The sequence below is a fragment of the Parus major genome, chromosome 5, assembly GCF_001522545.3.
Source record: "Parus major isolate Abel chromosome 5, Parus_major1.1, whole genome shotgun sequence".
NCBI classification, from domain to species: domain Eukaryota; kingdom Metazoa; phylum Chordata; class Aves; order Passeriformes; family Paridae; genus Parus; species Parus major.
The window spans coordinates 6,074,045-6,094,985 of record NC_031774.1 but is presented as its reverse complement, the minus strand read 5'-3'; the positions used below and the strand labels follow the sequence as shown (position 1 = coordinate 6,094,985).

Below are 20,941 nucleotides of genomic sequence, written 5' to 3'. Positions count from 1 at the left end.
TGCAACCCCGTGCCATGTGCTGTAGGATGGAGCAGGGACCACACGAGCCCTTGTGGCCTCTTCCCTCACCCATTCTGGGATGCATCTGAACTGATGAAGCAGATTTTAGGGTCAGGCTGTAAAGCATGAAACAAATCTAAACAAATATCTGACTCAGCTACTAAACTGAAACAGCAGCAGCTTTGAGAAGGAAGTTGGCAGCACCACTTAGAAGTCCATGGAATGGATCCAGCTACCCTCTTCTCCACTCACTCTAATTATTTATCCCTGATCCCTAAATAGACTCTGTCTCAGGACTGCTTCAAAGAAATGTACATTTCTGTAGCTTCTTTCTCTTCCTAATTCACTTTTTGACCTTACACAAAAACCTACCACATATGTCAGGCCACTTCATCTGAACTAGAGCCTGTATAAAAATATTTAAATGACTCATGATGAAATTTGTCTCCATGTTTTTACTAGATGTACCTGTGGCTTTATTGTTCTAGCAGAGGTCTGACTAAGTGATGTCTTTTGGTTCATTTGGGGTTTTTTTGATATATATGTATATATATATAAAAAGCAGCTATTCTTTCTGTTCTGAACTTTTGACTCAAACCATAGTATTTATAGTTAATAGGGCTGGAACAGATCAATGGACTAGCTGATCTGCAATGATGTTGGCTTAGAGCCACATGTCTCCATAAGCGTGTCCAAATGAAAAATCAGTTTCTCAATCCAAGTGTATCTAAAATACTTTTTTTAATTTTGCGTAAATTCACAAATAATACAATATTGAAGTGATTTCTTTTTTTCTTTTTTTTAAACATACTGTACAATCAGGATAGTTAAGTGTTTTACATCAAGGCACAGCACACTGTATAATACACATATGCCTTGCCAGGCAGCAGTTTAGTATAATCCCCGAGATTTGGCAGTAGGGCCAGGATAAGTAGCATGGGTCACATAAGCTGGAAGATAAATAAATAATAGATGCCGTCACATTTTATTTGAAATAGAGTTGCATATAAAAAGAATATACAATAATTTAACTTTAATAACTAGATTCTCTTTTACTATACATAACAGAAGTGTTTTCATTTGTATTAAATAAAACATTTTCAATAGAAGGATGAAAAATTAATCTTTTTGGTGGTCTTGGTTTATGAAGAAGAGTTGCTTCCATTAGAAATTAAAGTCGAGTTTTCAGTTTCATTGCAATCTGTAAAAAAGAAAACCAGAGTTACTGATATGTTGATAATGAGATGTTAGAGGTGAAACAAATCATTCCAACCAAATTGTTGTGTTTAGTTAATGCACTGTGAAGGTAGCTACCCAAGCAGAACATCTCCAAAAGCTCTTCTTCAGTCTACACACGTCCTTCTTCTATTTGTAACATCTTTTTTTCTTTTTACACTTACTTGCCCTGTCTTCTCAGAGGTTACAGGGTTTATTCCCCCCTCAAAACTAAAACCTTGGTGATGCCCCAGGTTCTGTTTGGTGCCTCGTATTTACCGTGCTCACATCACCACTCAGCTTCTTACACCTGCACGCTTCTTCTTCGCCTGCCGAAGGCCTTGGAGCCCACGTTGGTTGGGACGAAGTTGTTCTTGCCCACGGCCCCTGACCTGCTCAGGAAGTCTGCCAGGCGGTGGGTCACACAGGTGGCTGTGTTGCAGGCCCTCTTCTGTGCTGTTACACTGCTTTTCAGGAGGAAAAGGAAGAGTTAGTTCCCACAGCACGAACCCTGCACGCAGCGAAACATTGCTGTGACTAGCAAAGGCCCTTCTGCAGCACCAAAAGTAGGCTGGCTGTGCAGAAGGTGTTTTTGCACCTTCTGTGCACGGCTTACACCTGCTAGAAGAAGCCTCTTTATGGTTTTCTCAATGTCAGGCTCACTTTATAAAAGCAGCTGGACTGAAGACTAAATCCAGGCCAGATTTTCAGGCACACCTGGGCTACTGCCTGCCTCCAGCCAGGCATTATGGCCATGGAAAGGAGCTGAGGAGGTTCAGAGCAGGAGAATTTAAACAATCCCTGTTTCCTCCAGAAGCTCACATTTGTATTTTGCTGGCGGTGTTCCTGAAAGGCAGTAGCAGACACAGATTTTTCACTTCTCACTCCAACACCTGTGCTCCCCAACAGCCAGAAAACACATGGCATTGCAGCATCACTGATCACTACAGGAGCTTTGTCAGTCACTCTGACCAGCTGCCTTCAGAGCTCAACCACACATAAAGACACTGCTTCCAGGTACTCAGTGGAAATGGGAGAACCTCTCTTTCCTCCAGTTAGATCTTTGTCTACTGCAGAACTTCACCATGGAGCAGTTCAGACTTTGAAAGTATTAGTTCTCTGCTCACAATTCAGCCTACATCTAACAGTTGTGCTGGATGGGAAACTTCAAAGAATATGCATTCACACAATCCTTGCTTGAAGAATTTTCTACCAAAGCAATGAGTTTTTCTTGCAGTAGGAGGGTTTTTTCTCAGCTAAGCATCACAAAGCAGTCTATTAAGTTAATAATGAAGAGTTGTTTTTATAATCAATGGCAAGTGTTTGAAAGAGGCCTCAAATTACAAGATAGGCACAGTGCTACAACACAACTGTAAAGACATCTGGGTTTGGCTATTAATCCAAGACAACCTAATGTATGTGAATTGCAAATCAACACAAATATTTTAAAGGTACATAAGTTTTAAATATAGTGCAAAGACCTTATTGTAAAATAAGACAAGAAGAAGACCACAAAATTCTTACCTGCACATGTTCAGTACTCAGTTTTAAACAGGATTACATTTCTAGTTCGTTAGAAAGAATATGTATGAGCCTTCCTGATTTCTTTGCTTCTCAGGGTTCCTATCAACAGCATGGCATGCATGCCTGATTACAGCAGTAAATATCAATTTATAGGTAGAACTTTGACTTCTAAGCTCTCTTTCAACTTTTCTAGAAGTTACTAGCATTGCCTCTCTTGAACATTAAGATAAGATGCAAAATTTTTCAAGCCTCATCTAGAAGTCTCACATTCTAAAACAAACTTAAACCGAGCAGATCTGATCCTTATAGAAAAATAGGTTTATTGAACAAGTGCATGGCAAGCACAAAAGAAAGAATCTACTTGTACATTTAGCAGCCAGAAATGAAGAACCTTTTTTAGATTTATTTTTTTTTAATCAGTGTCTAAGAAAATCATTTGGAATGTCAAGGCAGTGCTGATCATTTTTATTTATTTTTTTTCCCCTAGTTTGGTACGCATGTTATGTTCTTGGTCTTCCTAACATTAGGTCCATCTCAAACATTCTCTGTCGAAAACAGAATCAAAAGAACACAGCAAAGTTAGCAATCAAAGTTAGATCCACATGCATCAGGTTAAAAAAGGGAGAGGGGGAGAAACAAGCATGTCTAGTTGTTTCCTAGGGGTTCCCCATAGTTTGCATAGCGTTCATGTTCCAGGTCACTCAGCACATTCCGTTTCTTGCCAGGAGTTCCAGCCCCGACGTCAGTGCGAGGGTAAGTTTGCAATTTGTGCAATTCTTGAGACAGTTTGCCCAGCACACAAGTACTCAGACTGGCACAGCGTTTGGAAATGGGTTTATCCAGGCTGCAGGGGGGAAAGAAATAAAAACATGCCCAAAGGAAGAGTAACCTCAAACATGCACATTCATGCATTTCTTCCCTACATAAAAGATATACCGTTAGGAAACTTAAAAAGTCATTCAAAATAAATCCAAACCCTCTGCATCACATTCCATGCAAGGCAAGTCCATACAAAAGCAGTCAGAAGGAAAACACTATTCGTTAATGAATCCAATTTTGTTGACAAGCAAGTCCATTAGCCTTTTGGATGCTCATATAGTCAGAGGTCAGGAAGCTGAACTTCCCCCATATCCCACATGCTGTTCAGTGTCTCATCCATCCCCATGCATTGCAATGCAAATCCTGTTAGGATAATGCAAATGCTCCTGCATGCCTTTGGTCCCAGGGAGAGTGGTGCTGCGTGCATCAGGAGGAACACATCCCTCCTGCCAGGGACTTTCCATGCCTTACAACAGCATGCACTTGAACGACAGAGAATCCAAGAGTGACTGAGTAACCCCCTGACACTCCCACTGGGAAGACATACCTTTTGCTGCTATATTTTAACACAACCTACTCATTCAAGCTCAAATCGCTCTCCACTTTCAGAAGTAAGAGACAGACAGAGGCAGGTTAACTAGGTGGAAGCCATTCTCTTGGCACCAACACTAGGATTTCTCTGCAGACTCATCCTTTACCAGTTAGCCATAATCCCAAGAAAACAAAGATCTTGACCTGCAGAGGGTCTGTTCAAATGGCTTTTGCTAAATATCAAACATGTAACGCTCCCACACTGCTTTTCTGCTGCCCAGGACTGCAGTCCTTACCTGTTCCCCTCGGAGGCTTGCTCCAGCTCTTCTGCTGTCATCTGTATGAACTCTTTCACCAGCGCATTTAATAACCTCCGAGCTTCGTAATCACTGAGAGTCACTCGGTCCGTTATGGACTCCAAGCCAGGTCTATGCAGAGGCAAGGGAAACAGGGTGAATAAACCCCGGAGTGCTGCAGAGAGAGGGGTCTGGCAGGCTGTGTGTCATTGACAGTGCCTTTCAAGGGTGTGAATGTGCAAACCCCGATGCGCTCCCCTCACGCGCAGCGTTCGGCTGTTTAAGGATGGAATCAAAACGCCACAGCACAAAAAGCAGCCACCTTTCTCCTTCACCGTGGTCTGTTTCCCTCCTAGACCTCTCAAGAATATTCAGCATTTTCATACCATTCAGACAGAGCACTCAGCAACAGGACCAGCTTCTTACCTGACTGGGGCTGCCTGGAAGCTGTCCATCTGGCACACAACCAAGGCATAAACAGCAAGGAAAGATGAAATCTTCAGCATAACCATGATTTCCTCTCTACAACAAAGAGGTACATCAGGCAATGGCTGTTTTCCAACCCTCTCAATCCTGCAAGTTCCACTAAGGAGGTCATTGCTTCCTAGCCACAAGTAGCACAAATATGAACAGCTTTCTATTTTAAATTCACCTTTCCATTTATTTTGATAGCTTCTATTGTGCTTTAGTTGTCTCAAAATTTTATTATAGCTTGGCACTATTACAGGGCAGAAAAATGTGGCTTTTCAGACCTGCAGCTGTTTGCATTCAACTTCAAGGCAGTCTTCCTCAAACTGGCAGAAAATACATTCCTCCAACTACTGCACACAATGTCACAGGCTGTGTGTCCGACATGGACAGATACAAATCACAAGGAAAAACAATAAGCATTTAACATTTTTGAGAACCAAGTGTCCCTGCTAGCACTTTATCTGAAGCTGCCTGTTTCTTGCCACTAACATCCCAGTTCAGACTACACTAAGAATTAAGTAGTTTAATCTTAATAAATATTTATACTCTGAAACCAGAGAAGAGTATAAGTTAAAAATCAATGAAGGCAAGTTAAAAATCAAAGCACAAAAGCTATAAAAATATCTGTCATTGAAGATTTGCGATACACCTCTCTCACAGCATCAGTGGACTCCAAGGAGCACATCACAAGCACCACCACATCATCCTCATTTTTGCCGGCTCCCCGTACTCGACGGGAACTATGAGCCCGCTTCCAAAGGATGTCCCTCTTCCCCGCGGCTCCCCGGCCGTGACCTTTGCCGCAGCACTTTGTCCCGGCCGGACACTCCACGTCGCATCGGCGAGGAAGTGACCGAGCGGGCAAGGACCGTCCCCCCCCGCCTTGGCTCTCTCTGCCCCGCGTACACGAGCACGTGAACGGAGGAACCAAATCTCCGCTCCCCGGCAGAGCCCCGTGGCTGCCGCGGCCCGCCCCGCGCAGGGAGCTTACCGGGGGTGCGGAGCGGAGCGCAGCAGCGGGCGCGGTGCCGGTGTCGCCGCCGATCCGCGGTGTCACGCACTGCCCGCCGCCCCCTTTTATACCTGCCGCCGCCGCCGCCTGCGTGGGCGCCCGCGCGCGCCCGCCAGCCAATCACCGCTCCGGCCGCCCGACGGGGCCCGCTCCGCCATTGGGCGTCCATTGGGCCCGGCGGTGACGTCATGGCCCGCTCCTTGAGCGTCCCATTCACAAAAAACGCGGCGCGGGGCGAGGCGCGGCCGGGGCGGGGGGGCCGCTGCCCCCGCTGCACCGCTCACGCGTGGCGACCTCTGCAGCAGTGGGACCGCATTGCAGAGCGGGGCCGCTCCCTCCCCGGGAATTCCCGCCTCCCCGGCCGCCGCCGCGCCTCCGGAGCGCAGCCCGGCTGTACCCGGCGCTGTCCCGGCGCCCCGACGGCAGCCGCGTGTGGGTGGCGGGAGGTCCGCACCGGCGGGCACTTGGGCGGGATGTGCAGCGGGGCAGGGGCACGGCGGGCGGCGGCGCTGATCGCTGCCCGAAGGGAGCGCACCGGGGCCCCCTCAGTTCCCCGGCAGAGAAGGGAGCGCTGTCGGCGGCACCCGCCGCTCCTCACCGGGGCAAGGGACAAGTGGCACCTGCGAGCGGCTCCCGCGCTCTGCCCCACCGGGCACCGCCCCCCCTCGGGCCGGGGAGTAACTCCGCGCTCCGAGAGGAAGCCATCAGCATCGCCACCGTCTCCATCACACAAGTCCAGGGGCAGGTGCAGCTCCTTTCCGCACACCCGGCAAGGGGGGCTCGCCCCCGCGCTGCCCGGCGGGGATTACCGGGCAGCTGCTCGCCGCCCATGCATCACCGCTGAGCATCCTCTGTCACGGCAGCACCTGCCCGCTCAGGATGTTTGCCCGGGCCGGTGTTTGCCCAGGCGCAGCGGGCACCCGCCCGGCGGGGGCGGCCGCGGGAAGACTCGACACGGAGGGGACACAACCGTGCTGCCACCCGGAGCGAGTAGGGGGAGAAGCGGCCCGGGAGAGATGCTCTGCAGCGCCTGGGCGCAGAGAGCGCTTCCACCGCCCCTCGAGAGACCGGGAGAGCCTTTGGTGCCCGCCCGAAGTCGCTGGGCGTTTGCGGCACACGGGCTGCCCAGCCGGCGATGCCCCGGCGGGCGGTGGTCGGGCGGGGACGAGCAGCGTTCTCGGGACCCCCGGCGTGACGCGGCCCCGCCCCTGCCCTCGCTGCCCTGCATCGCTCCCCGGTTCCCGGCGGCGGCGGTGGGAGCCGCCTGTGCCGCTGTCGCCGTCCCCGGCAGTGACACGGCGGCGAGCAGAGCCCCGCGCCCGCTGCGCGCAGTGCGGGGCCGCGCAGGGAGCAGGCGGCCAGCGCGGCTGGATGGCGCCTGGCGCTGTTCGAGTGGATAGAAGGCTTTCCTGAGAACATCCCGGCGGCTCCTCGTTCGTGTTTTCACAGCCGCCGATGTCACTCCCGGGCGGCGGGAGCCGTGTGTTCACCGGGAGGGGGGTAAATTTCGGGACAGCCGCGCGGCGGCGGATGTTTTGTTGATGAGATTTTAGCTAGGAAGTTTAGAACAAAACGCAGGAAGGTACAGAAACCACTGGCGAGTGGCTGCCGTCCGGGGAGGAATCTCTGTGTCCATCGCCATCCGCCTTTCGGGGTGCCCCGGTCCCCTCCCATCCCAGCGCGGGGGCGGCCACCGGCGGGCGCTGCTCCGCTTCGCCACCCTCGTTTTGCAGAACGACGACTGCAAAACCCTCTCGTTTTTTGGGGTTTGGGTTCTGCTTTTTTCCAAGTGACAACCCAAACCACTTCTGGGATTTTTTTTCGGGTTGATTTCCCCCACCCACCCCTTGTAAGGTCTTCCTAGCCCTCCAGGAGCTGCAGGGGGTGGCAGAGGGGATGCTCCGTGGAACAGTTTTCTCCTTCCCTTCCCGCAGCTCTGCCAAATTTTAAAGTTCGTTTTAAATAGCAGCTCCCTCGCACGTACGCTCACCGCGGGAATCCATCGGGAGAAGAAGTCTAAGTATTTGATTTAAAATCTCTTCCGTTTTCACCACTCCTGTTCTGGTTTTAAGATAGTTTTTCTGAGGATGCATTTACAAATATTAAGCAGCACCTAAAGGAATGGCTTGGCTTTGCTTTTGCTGTTTTAATATGATTTATACAGTTACAAGAACAGAAATAAAGTGCAGAAAAACTTAAATTTCAGACTGGGCTGCCAGTCTGATATTTCTCTCTAACTCCACTCTTCTCTTCCTATGTTAACAGTTAATAGGGAATAATTTACTCCTTGTACACATAGAATATTCCCGGGTTTAAAGTTAAAACAATAAAATTCCAGACGATTCTGTTGTAATAGGGTATTTCAGTTTCCTCCTTCTGGGAGGGAAAAGCTAAATTTTGCCTTGTGGTTGATTCCAAGCCCTTCTCCTGCCAGTGTGGCTCGGTCCGGGGCTGGAGCCGGTGATTACAGGATTTCAGGTGCCAACATTTCTACTTTAAGCTTTCACAGGAAGGAGTGTAAATTTAAACCAACAGGTACAAATGCCAATAGATCCACTCCTGTGCACGTAGAGATGATGTAGCACTTGGATGCTGGCAGGCACTTTGGCTGCTCCTTGCCAGCGCTAATGGAGGGACTCCCAGCTGGAACGCTTGTCCTATTTCCCCCCTCCCCCTTAGCTATATGTCATCTGCTCTCCCCAAACATATTTTCTTTCTGCAAATATCTCTTCTCTCGTACATGAGATGGAGAAGGAGGGCAGTGGACCAGTTTGTCTATTTTTGAAGCTGTAAAAAAGAGACAGGGTTTCCACAGGATGAGGTTCTTCTGTTGCTTGATAAATCCAAAACTAGAGGTTAAGTGTTCATGGAAAATCTAGCAGAGAGGGGTACTTTGCAGCACTGCTCTAAGAAAGTGAGACATTTACTGAAACAATCTGTTCTGCCTTTTTCAGTGCTGGGTACAGGTTCAAAGCAGATTAAATAAAAAGGCACGGAATTACTGGATTTTTTTTTTTTATTTATTTAAGAAATCAGATTATCTAATGCAACCTCCAGCTACAAGTAAAAGGAATTTAATTTCCAAATAAATTTGTTTTAATATGTAGAGAATAAGAGAAATCTGGGCTATTTTATAGTGACTTTCTCTACACTAGATTCTTACAATATTATCCTCTTTGATATAATTTAACCAACACATTTAAAAGTGTAACCATTTTTTCTACTGTAAATATTGCCATTATGTTGAGAAGCCACAGACACTGTAGTGAAGTTCTGAAATGCTACCAGCTGACATGCTGGCAAACAAAAATATCACATTTATATATGTATAAAATATACAATACATATACAATATATATACAATATATATAATATTTGTTCTACACTAAAATGCAATTCTTCAAGAAAGAAAAAACTGTGAGCTGCACAGGTAAAATCTTCATTCCTATGATTGGTTTTTATGAGAGAAAAGTGGACCCTACAACAATGAAAGGGGAGACAGTGATGAGGCCATGATCCACAAACAGTAATTTTTCCAAGAGGGAGATGAGTGTGATTCAGGTCTCTGCTCTAAGTTTGTTCTTCATAACAACTAATCAAGATTTTTCAGTTAAGGACAAGTTATGATAAAGCCAGCTGCAAAAATCACATGTCCTTTCTTTACAAGGAGAGCCTGGGGAGTCATTTCTCTGAGTTTTTGGTGGATGCCTGGTCTTTCAGACCCAGGATCCTGTCTCTGTGAAGAGCCAGCAAACACTGCTCCTAGGCTCTACAAGCCACCTGGGGCAAGGTGAGCAGAGCTAACATTCTAACATTTCATTGTAACCTGTTCTGCAGAAAATGCAATAGGCTAAGCCAGAGTTAATGGTGTTGTGCTGCTGTAAAAGCAAGCTGTATGTTATCAGGAGTATCTTGTTTCAGACATGGGAGGTAATCCTCACACTCTAGTTTTTGCTGATAAGATCTAGATCAAAGAGACTTGGGCAAGTTGGAGAAAGTCCAGAAAAATGGCAGTAAGGTTTATCAGAGATCCCATATAATGATTTAGGGAAACCAAGATCAGGGAAACAGAAGGAAAGACTATGGAGAAAGGTGAAAACAAAAATATAAATACCTGTCATGAAACAGTAACAGCCTGCAATCTGTTACTGTATTATATATATATATAGTCTTGAAGGGCAACAAAGGAGACAGCACACATGAGAAGAGCTTTCTACAACTGAGATTAATGACAGGCAAGAATAGGTTGCATTGAAGTTATGGCACCTCTTTCAGGGGAGGATTTCATGGCATATTACTCTAACATCTGTCAGGAGTGACATAGAGAGGTGAGATGCTCTGGGAAAGGAACATAATAATCCATTACATTTGTTCTCTTCATATCTTTTGCCTCCAATTTCTGTCACACCATAATTTGAATAGCTGAAGAATGGCTTAAACTCTGAAACTAACACTTTAACTTTTGTAGGCATTTGGTTTTGTAAAACTTACATCCCTAATTGGTCAAATTATTTCCTCAATCCTGCTCCCATAGCCTCTGAAAAACGATATTCAGATTTAGCATAAGATTACATCAAGCTTATACACATAAATAATATTGTACCAATCTATCTTGTGGTTTGGTTTGAATTTGGCCCAAAAATTTTGGCCCATAGCTTCTTTTTTATAAAAATGCAGTACTTTCCTGAGAACCAGAACACTGATATAAATCCCAACACTAAAGCATTTCCTTTTTAATGGACATTAAATCTGGATTTAGGCTGCTTTGATGCCTGCTTTTCAGAAAGTGTGACTGCTGTTGAGCTAATTAGTGAAAAATCTATGAATCACTCTGGAAGCAAATTTTCCTCTAAAACGCCTTAGAAAAGCCCCAAGGCTGATTTATGACAGACATTCTAAACAGAAGATCAGCACTGCATTGGTTTGACCTCCTTGCAATCTTCTCATCACACAAAAACCCCAAAAGACTCTGTAGGTTTTGTGGCAATTTTCCTGAATATATTCAAAATCCAGTTTGGAATGATCCTTTAAACCAGACTGGTTCACACTGTCCTGCACTGAGGTTTTCTTGGCCAGGCAGCAGGAGCAGTTTGCTACAGCTTTGTCATTTTCTGTCCTGCCTGTGCACAGCTCAGCCTCCAAGCAGGTTTACCGAGCCTCCAGCCCTCTCCTGCCACTTGGAAACACATTCCCCTCCTCTGACAACTGGCAAAATTCCAGTTGTGTCCCAAACTACACCTCCTGACAAGGAGAACCCCTCACTCTCAACAGAGGCAGGGTCAGACTTGCAGCATCACCGGGGTAGCACTGAGGGGATGCACTACTGAGGAAAATCTCACTCTGGAAATGTTTCAAAATCAGCACCTACTTGCAACACTCCAATTTTTCTTTCATTCTGCAGATAAAATGAGAGTTGAAAAAACAACCTCAGAACAGAAAACTAATCCTGTTAAGCAATAGCATGGTTGTAAAACTTTGATTTCATTGCTTGCACAAGTGCTGTGATGCTATCTTATATATTGCATGTCAGCAAAAATAGGGTGAGAAACTTTCTCAAGCCCTCAAGTTAATCCTTCCTTGTTCTTTAAAGGATATTAGAAGAGTGGAAGTCCTCATGTCATCATTTCATTCTTTGTCTTGCCAATACTGAGGTCTGATGAAGCCACAGGGTAACTTAAGAGTTTTCCTCAGTCCCTCACAGAGCCATGCAGCTGTCCTGACATTGTTAGGTCCTACAGCACTGATTTAGCCTCTGCCTTCAGTGAAATTTGGGGCTAAAAAAGATCTCTCTCCTTTCAGTGCTGGTAAAAAGTATGTGAAGGCAAAGGCTATTACAACATAATATTTGCTAATCTACTTTCAGCAGAGTTTCTCGGAACCCACAGTCATATGAGACCATCAATTAAAAAGATGAATTTCTAAATTTATGCATAGAATCGACCTAAGTATACTCTGAAAGAACCAGAAAATACAACATGCCAAAACTATTTCTGAAGTTAAGCCAGTCTCTCAGCTTTCTGAGTCTGCTTGACAGACATGAAATGTTTAGGCAGAGTAGGACTGTGATGAAGGAAAAGGATGTGACTGAAGGAAAAGGTGGGGGTTTTCTCAGCAATCAGTCACCAAATTCACAAGGGAAAACATCAGATGTGTCTTTCTGTTTTAGATAATCTGTAAAGCACCAGCATCATTACAGGCTTGGCTCAGGAGATAATTGCACCATGGAAGTTGATCATTCACTATGATGACATAGGTTACAAAGCTTTGTGAGTGTAATAGATAACATCTGCTCATGACTCTAAACTTGTCAGTGGGCATATGAAATTAATTTCTTTCATGAGAAGCGTGCCTGTTTTACATACATCTGTAAAGATCTCCCTCTTTTCCCCAATCCACCATCAAAGGCAAGGAGCAAAATCTTTACACACCTGTCTACAAAGAAGTTATTTTCCTGCATTTTATAAATCACGTCACAATTTCAAAGAAACATTACTATAGGAATGGAAAACACTTTAACCTGATAAAGGTTTACCTTGTTTTCCAGCTACAAAGTCAACTCTGAAGAATAAGAAAACCAGAGCCTTTTAGCTACAACTTTCAAACTTACAGCTAAATGCAAGTTTGGGAAATCTTTAATGTAACTTGGAAACAACTTAATCTTTCTCCCCAGAGTTATCATCAAGGTCTTAACATTGCTACTCAGAGAACAGCCATATCTGGCAGTATATTTCTTCAAAAGTCACAGCTATATATAATTATGTGCAGTCAAATATTACAAAGCCAAATAATTGCTTTCTGATTTTCTTGAGAGGACAGGAACACAATCATTTCCTGTTACTCCAGCTTCTGCTTACAGAATTTCCAGTGCAAAGTAACTCTAAAACTTGATGACTAGAATGTTTTAGAATTTAATAAAGACACATACTTTAATGGGTTTCTTTACTCAGCCACCGTTTTTCTAATTGAAATAAAAAAACCTTTATTCATCCTATAAGTTTGCTCATTTGACCATCCATGATTAAGATGAGTAAAACATTTCCAAAGAAGCAATTCAGCACAAGCTGCCCACACACTTCTGAAGGAATGAATGAATGAGTGAATGAATGAAAGAATGAATGAATGAATGAATGAATGGATGGAAAAAAAAAATAATAATAAAAAGATCAATCAGAACCTGGCAAGGAATCCTGTGCTTGGACAGCAACTGGAGCCTTGCATCCCTAAACCTGCATCCCTAAGTGATTTTATCTGTCTACAAGGGTTTATTTATCACTTCCTTTTGACAAGTTTCAGTCCTCTTTTTCCATGTTGGTGCTTTTTACCTCCATTTAATCACACATCTTTTAAAGGTTTTCAGACCTTTAATCTTGGTTGATTCACCATCTTTTTAGCTTTTGGCTTGGCCAAAATGGATTTTATTTTTCTGCAATCACCCTCTTCAGTTTCCCTTCCTCTGTTACAGTGGGTAACATCAGTGTCTCTTCTCCAACCCCACGGCTCAAATGCTACAGCAGGGTCAGTTTTGACTGTTCTCTTCTATTCCTTCCTTTTTAGTCAAATATTCGGACTTTTCTTCTGAATTTTCCCCTCCCACCCCCCTGCTTCTTGGCTCTTTCCTATACTATTTTCTCCCTTTTTCCCCCCCATTCTAAATGCTTGCTGCCGGAACTGTTAATCACCTTTCTTTTCTTACACAGATGCAGGGGAAATCATGGTCATCTATAACTTTGGGTATTAAACACTTAAATAACAGAGCATTGAAGACAGGATGCAAAAATAAATCAAAGCAATAGTACCTCTTCCTGTGTTCTCTCAGATACTTAAGCACATGCACATCTTAATTTAGTCCTTGGCAATTTCTCTTTATTCTTCCTCTGACTGGAGCCAAGCTGAGGTCCTGAATCTCCTGCCCTTTGAATACTTTAGGCACTGACATTGAAAATACTGATATTTTTTGCAGATGTGACCCAAATAATTAAGACAGTATCACACTGAAATAAAGGATGAACAAATAACTTGGAAGAAGAATGAAAAAAATAAACCTCCAGCAGGGCTCAAGCCACTTCTTTGTAGTCTGAAACACTTGGTAAGATTTTGATACAAGATGCTGGCATTGACACTGGTTCTTAATGACCTCCTTCAGCATAAATTCCTCATCTGTTTAGATCTTATCAATATTCTTAAAAATATATGTACACCTATTAAGATGAATTCAACAAGAAAGACATCTCAAGTTCAAAACACACGGCACAGAAATTGTAATGGGCCAGGAATGTTCCTGTTATTCCTGACATTGCTTGTAAAACAATATTAACGTAATAACAAAAGCAGAGTGAATGGAAACAAATCTGGGTTTGTTTATGAAGCGTTTTGCCAAAAATGTCACACGGCAGAGCAACGCTGCTCTTTGACCTCCGCCCTACCGATCTTGGCCTCTTCTGCAGCTCAAGCCCTCGTTGCTGAGCCGTCATCCCACCGAGTAACAACAACCTTTGCACCTTTTGTGTGTGATCCCCGCGCTGCTCGGTCACACGGGCAGGGGACATTCCCCTCCCTGCTGCCCGCGGGGGCTCCGGGGCCTTTCCTGCTGCTGTCCGGCCTGGCCGGGGCTGCTCAGCGCTGCCAGGCCAGGCTGTGCAGCACGGGGAACCGGGGGAACCGGGGGAACCGGGGGGAACCGGGGGAACCGGGGGGAATCACGGGCATCGCACCTGGGCCCGCCGCCCACCCCCGCCCCCCAGAAATCTGTCAGGTACACATGTGTCGGAGGGAATCACAGCGGGCCTCATCGGCCCCAGGCCCCCCAAGCCTGAAGTGTCTCTCTCTGGGAAAGACACCTCGAAACCGTGCGTTTGACATTCCACAGAGACCTAACAAGGAGCAAAGAGCCGCCGGTTCCTCCCCTCAGCTGCCGCGGCCGGCCGCGTTCCAGCGCGCACAAGCCCCGCGGGACCGACCCCGCGCACCATTCCGGGGAAAACACCACCCCAGCCCCCAGCGAAGCGGCAGGAAAGCGGGAGCGCTCCGGGAGCGGCGGGAGGAGCCTCGGCGGGCCAATGCGGGCCGGCGGGCCGGGGCACGGGAGGAAGCGGCGGCGGGGCCCATGCGGGCGGCGGCGGCGGGGCCGGGGGCGCGCCCGGGCGCGGCGACAGCGACAGCGACAGCGGGCAGCGGCACCTGGCTCCTGCTGCTGGCGGCGGCGCTGGCCCTGCTCCTCTCGCTGGTGGTGCGGCAGCTGCTGAAGCAGCGGCGGCCGCCCGGCTTCCCTCCCGGCCCCGCGGGGCTGCCGCTGCTCGGCAACATCCCCGCGCTGGGCGCCGAGCAGCCGCACGTCTACCTGCGGCGGCAGAGCCAGATCCACGGGCAGGTACCGCCGCCCCGGGACCCCGCGGGAGCGGGGAGGGCCGGCCCGGGCTCGGGGGACCCGCCGGAGCTGCCGCCCGGCCCGGCCCGGGGCGGATGCGGCGGGCGGAGCGGCCCGGGCGGAGCGGGAGCGCAGGGCTCCGGCGGAACCGCGCTTCCGAGTACCTTCAGAGAGATGTTCCAGACACTTACAGCCCACTAGCCTAACCATGTGAAAACAGATCCTTCTCTCCTTCTCTCGCTCTCTCTTTTTTTAAATTTTATTTATTTTTTTTTTATTTTTTTTTTTTTTACTTTCTTCTCTCTCGGGCGTTTCTTTCCATCAGCCCGTTTGAAGCAGCCAATTTCCTCTTACGAGCTTCGTAAAAGTTAACTCCGAGCTAGCTCTAACACGCATTTTGGTAATTAAAAACAAAACAAACAAACAGAAAAAGCCTAACAAGGAAATGCTTTTCAAGCAAAATACTAGGACAAGTAGAACGGAAATAGGAAGGGGAATGTGCTGTCCAATATGCTAAGCAAGTTTTTTATTTGCCTGGAATGCTGTATGGAGTTTTAGTCATCCAAAAGGATCCTGCAGAACTTGAGTTTTAGTCATCTGCTGTCCAAAAGGAACCTGCAGAACTTGAGGGAACTTGGAAACAGCACATTAGGATTTGGGAGACTTTGGAAAAATACAATCTAAAGGTTTTAATAAAAAAAGCAAACATGTATGATGCAGGAATAAAGATAAATAAGCTAGACCATAGTATACAAAACTCACAAATGGTTTGCAGAAATATACTGGGAGTGTCTTCTTGGACATATAAAAAAGAAGAGGTGTTTTAACAGTGAAAATACCAAGTTTGCTAAAATAAAATAGCCATAGACTCATAGAACAACTTAAGTCAGAAAAGACCCTTAAGATCATCGAGCCCAGCTGTTAACCCAGCATTGCCAAGTCTGCCACTAACTCCTGTCCCCAAATGCCACATCCATGCAGCTTTTAAATGTCCCCAGGGATGACAACTCCACCACTTCCCCAGGCAGCCTGTTGCAGTGCCTGACAGCCCTTTGGGTGGCAACCCAGTTGTCACAGAATGTATAATTAGGCTAACACAATTTCATATTGTGGAGGTCACCAGCTCTGACATGGAGAAAAATCTAAAGATTTGTAATGGCAAAATTACAGATTTCTAACACTGAGGGAATGTATGGAAAGGGATCTAGGGTTTCACTCTTGAGTTTAGACTCAGATTTAATTTTTAAAATGTAGATTCAGATTTATCTTATTTTTTTCCCCTGTATGTGTCTTCTGCAGGCTGTATTGTACCTTTCTCCAGAGCACCTTGTGCTAACCACTTGTGAAACAGGAGCTGGGCCTCGCTGGGCTCTGCTCTCAGTTGTTGGCTGTCACTTTGGCTCTCACTCCTCCCTAAGGACTAAATGAAAGCATCCATAGTCCTTAATTTGGAGAACTGGTTTCTTTAGGTGCACAGCAAAGCACAGAATATTGTGTGGGCTATAATTAATTTTATATTTTAACAAAGCAAATTAGCTCACCACAGATGGGTGTAATGTCACAGCTGTCCCACCTCTGGTCACCCATGTGCCCTGCTGAAGCTTATTCAACTCTTCATTTCACACTGATGCTTAGTTTTATTTCAGTTTTCCCTTCCTTGTGCTCCAGACTGGGTTTAATAGCATTTGACACTTTTTATTCCCTTCTTTTCCCCCTCCCAAAGATCTTCAGCCTTGATCTCGGGGGAATATCTGCTGTTGTGCTGAATGGCTATGATGCAGTGAAGGAATGCCTCGTCCATCAAAGTGAAATTTTTGCAGACAGGCCCTCTCTTCCCTTGTTCAAGAAGCTGACAAACATGGGAGGTGAGTGCTAATGCCTTCTGTACAAAAGTGTAATTTTTGTCCCAGAGATGAACAAATCACCTGAAGCATCTGCTTTAGCCATTTTCTCTACTTGATGTCCTTTGGTAAAGTGCTTGATGCTTCTTTAAAGATATTATTTGGAAAGGATTGTGGACTATGTTCCACAGCTAGATGTCTGAAATATTTTGTCTCATTTTTAGTCTTGTTCAATAATTTTATTATCTTATGGGGGAGGAAAAATAAAGCATTGCATAAAACACTGTCAAAATATTTTTTCAGGCTTACTGAACAGTAAATATGGCAGAGGATGGACAGAGCACCGCAAATTAGCTGTAAATACCTTTCGAATTTTTGGATATGGTCAAAGGTCCTTTGAACACAAAATTTCAGAAGAATCTCTGTTTTTTCTTGATGCCATTGATACATACAAAGGCAGACCCTTTGATCTTAAGCACTTGATTACAAATGCTGTTTCAAACATTACTAATTTGATTATTTTTGGAGAACGTTTCACATACGAAGATACTGAATTTCAGCACATGATTGAGATTTTTAGTGAAAACATTGAATTAGCTGCTAGTGCTTCTGTATTTTTATATAATGCTTTTCCTTGGATTGGTATCTTGCCATTTGGGAAACACCAGCAGCTGTTTAAAAATGCAGCTGAAGTCTATGAATTTCTTCGTGAGCTTATTGAACGTGTCTCTGAAAATAGGAAGCCTCAGTCACCTCGACATTTCGTAGATGCATATTTAGATGAGATGGACTGCAATGGAAATGACCCAGAATCTACATATTCAAGAGAAAATCTAATTTTCTCCGTTGGAGAACTCATCATAGCTGGGACAGAAACCACAACAAATGTTTTAAGATGGGCAGTGTTATTTATGGCTCTTTATCCCAATATTCAAGGTAAGAAATTTGACATTTTGAGGAGCTGATTTGCTTTCCTATTACAAAGTTAAGATGCTTTTTCAAAGTGGTGCATTGATCCATAATCATCACCAAAAAAACCCAAAAACTTTGTATATATTATTCTATTGTATCATTTACCAGATATGCTATGGGCAGAGGTGGAAAGATTATTTTAAATGCAGACAAAAAGGATATCAAAAGTCAAGTGTCGTGATAAAATTTTAACATATTATTTTGTGAATACATTTTTATGAAGCTTTAATACTCTTAAGTATTTCTAATATATTTAAGCTCAGCATTTTGATGCATGATCTGTTGTTGGCAGATATACTAATCTATGTAGTTAATAAATAATAAGAAAATGTAATTAAATGTGAAAGTAATAAACTAAATTAAAAACATACAAGTGTCAGCAAAAATGTAAATCAGGTTATGGTTAACAATTTAGGTACAATTCTTTTTAACTTAAATGCCCCAGTTCACAACAGATTTACATGGGATAGACAGGAATATTTAGACTTTAGGAAGAACAGAAATGGCATTTAAGAAGAAGATGTGTTACAGTCATTCTGAAGTAAGACAGCCATAGATGTCTGAGTGTTAACCCAGACATTTTGAGGAGAAGTTTGGATTCTAGAGGTGAACAGTCACGTTTCTGCTCTCACTGCCTCCACTTCACTTTTCCTGCCAAAACCTGAACCAGTGCTTGGTTCAGCTGGGGCTTCCAGGATTTGGAGGAAGAGAGGCCCAGATAACATGGGAAGTTACTACTGGTACTTTGAGCAAAAAGTATCTCTCTAATATCAATTTCACTGGTTCAGAGTGGGGATAACAGCACTAACCATGGATAGGAATATAGAGTCTAAATTTAAAAGCTTCTAAGCTACTTTTTTTTTATATAAGGTACATCATGTTTCAGTATTCTTTTAGAATGTTGTTTACATGCACAAATACTTTAGCTTAAATTAAAATGTAGAGGCTGTTACAAAATAAACCTCAGCTTTTATTCCTAACAGGGCAAGTTCAAAAAGAAATCGATCTTGTCATTGGCCCGACCAAAATGCCCACCTTGGAAGAGAAGTGCAGGATGCCCTACACTGAGGCTGTTCTCCACGAGGTCCTGAGGTTCTGTAACATAGTCCCTCTAGGGATTTTCCATGCCACTTCCAAAGACACTGTTGTGCGTGGTTACACCATTCCTGGAGGCACCACGGTCATCACAAACCTCTACTCTGTTCACTTTGATGAAAAGTACTGGAGCAATCCAGAGGTGTTTTTTCCTGAGAGGTTTTTGGACAGTAATGGGCAGTTTGTCAAGAAAGATGCGTTTATTCCTTTTTCCCTAGGTAAGAGCAGCTCCTTCCACTGTTCCTTTTCACAAATCCAGACATGTGTAAAGTGTAAGGAATGGCAATGAATGGACAGAATGATATCCTCAGTTCTGATTTAAAGATATCCAATATAATTCAATTTAAAGATATTCAGTATAATGCGCTCTGGAGATAACAAATTTTAGCATAACATCTTTTGTATAGATGAGCTCATTATTATATATAAATTAATAAAAATCCTCCTTACAAAGTTCTAATAATTGCCAGTTAATAATGACTGGCAGTAGATGTCATTAAGAAAATAGTAGGGGGAAAAGGCTAAAATTCACAATTTTTTTAAAGCATCTTCTATCTAGACTGGCACTTGAAGAAAAGATACAGTGAGTACCAAGTGCATCTAAATAAATTCAACAGAACTGATTTCAAAGGCATTTGTGAGCAACAAATTCTCTAAAATCAGTTTCTTAGTGCAAGTTATCACCTACCCTTCTTACAAAATACTGCCACCAGCTTCACACAGCACTCCTGGAACATAGAAATGACCATTCCTGTTCATCATAAGAGCAAAAATATGACTGAAGGTATCTTAAATATTTTTAAAACCTTTTTTTTTTCAATTCAGGAAGAAGGCATTGTCTTGGAGAACAGCTGGCTCGAATGGAAATGTTTCTGTTTTTCACCTCCTTGCTACAACGGTTTCACCTGCATTTTCCTCATGGGGTGATCCCAGAGCTGAAGCCGAGATTTGGGATGACCTTACAGCCACAGCCGTACCTCGTCTGCGCCGAAAGGCGGTGAAGGGCAGGGCTGAGATGGGCAGGGCGAGCACAGTGCTCCCACCTATGGCTCAGGATCCACCTTGCCTTCTATTCCTAAACGTGTTCAAGCCAGAAAAACAAAGATTTAAAGGACTAATAGTTTCTCTTTTACTTGGTTTTCACAGAAAAAAAACCAAACTAAAAGTGTGGAACACATCCTGTGTGAAAGTGATGTTTTCACTCCAGAAGACTATATTGAATCTAACTTCTGATACAGGTTTTAAATATTTAATTACTTAGCAAGATGTTTTACTTTGAGAGGACACTTTCATAAGCACGGAGAATATGGTTCAAAATGTTTATGCTTGAATTCATCCATGGAAATATCATTTACATTATTCCAGCTAAGCCGTTCTTTATAATAATCCATTAAATTTTCATAGCTAAAAGGGCTTTAAAAGGTGTCTATTTAAATATCTGTAACCAAGAATGAACTATATTTTCCAGCCTTGAAAAAATAAATTGTCTTTAAAGCATTTTAATCCTTCTTTCTCCTTTCCCTGTCTTCCCACTTGGTCATAATTTTCTAGCTATTCAGATAACTGTGAATTCACTTTTAAGATCTTTTATGTCTTGCTTCTCACTTAGCATCATACACAAAGTGTTCAATTATTGCCATACTCCTGACAATCACAGGGCTTTTTTTCTCCAGTATATTGCCTTTCCAGACACCTGTCCTCCACTGCCTCCCAATACAAAGTACTGTGTAATGATTAATCTCTGCTTAAATAGTCTGAAAAAGACAGTATTTGTGTTACCAGAGTCACATGCAACTATACT

The 20,941-nt window shown here is 44.3% G+C and overlaps 2 protein-coding genes across 5 annotated transcripts; one reads left to right on the top strand and one right to left on the bottom strand.

The window, feature by feature from the left end:
* Nucleotides 1–724: 724 nt before the first annotated feature.
* Nucleotides 725–15,264, bottom strand: CALCB (calcitonin related polypeptide beta). 4 transcript variants are annotated; one of them, XM_019007118.2, is made up of 5 exons: nt 5,848–5,953; nt 4,812–4,907; nt 4,386–4,517; nt 1,495–1,682; nt 725–1,201 (listed from the first exon to the last, which is right to left on the bottom strand). In XM_019007118.2, exons 2-4 carry the CDS (start codon nt 4,895–4,897, stop codon nt 1,520–1,522), a joined length of 381 nt encoding a protein of 126 aa, XP_018862663.1. In that variant the 5' UTR covers nt 4,898–4,907; nt 5,848–5,953; the 3' UTR covers nt 725–1,201; nt 1,495–1,519. The 4 variants fall into 4 exon arrangements, with proteins under 4 accessions (XP_018862663.1, XP_033370987.1, XP_018862662.1 ...); XM_033515096.1 differs by having other exon boundaries at nt 1,495–1,679; XM_019007117.2 differs by lacking the exons at nt 725–1,201; nt 1,495–1,682; nt 5,848–5,953 and adding exons at nt 3,035–3,583; nt 15,206–15,264.
* A 269-nt stretch (nt 15,265–15,533) lies between these two features.
* Nucleotides 15,534–20,643, top strand: LOC107205333 (vitamin D 25-hydroxylase). The gene is made up of 4 exons (XM_033515095.1): nt 15,534–17,097; nt 17,377–18,009; nt 19,029–19,358; nt 19,966–20,643. The coding sequence occupies exons 1-4, from the start codon at nt 16,779–16,781 to the stop codon at nt 20,139–20,141; spliced, it is 1,458 nt and encodes a 485-aa protein (XP_033370986.1). The 5' UTR covers nt 15,534–16,778; the 3' UTR covers nt 20,142–20,643.
* The last annotated feature ends 298 nt before the right edge of the window (nt 20,644–20,941 follow it).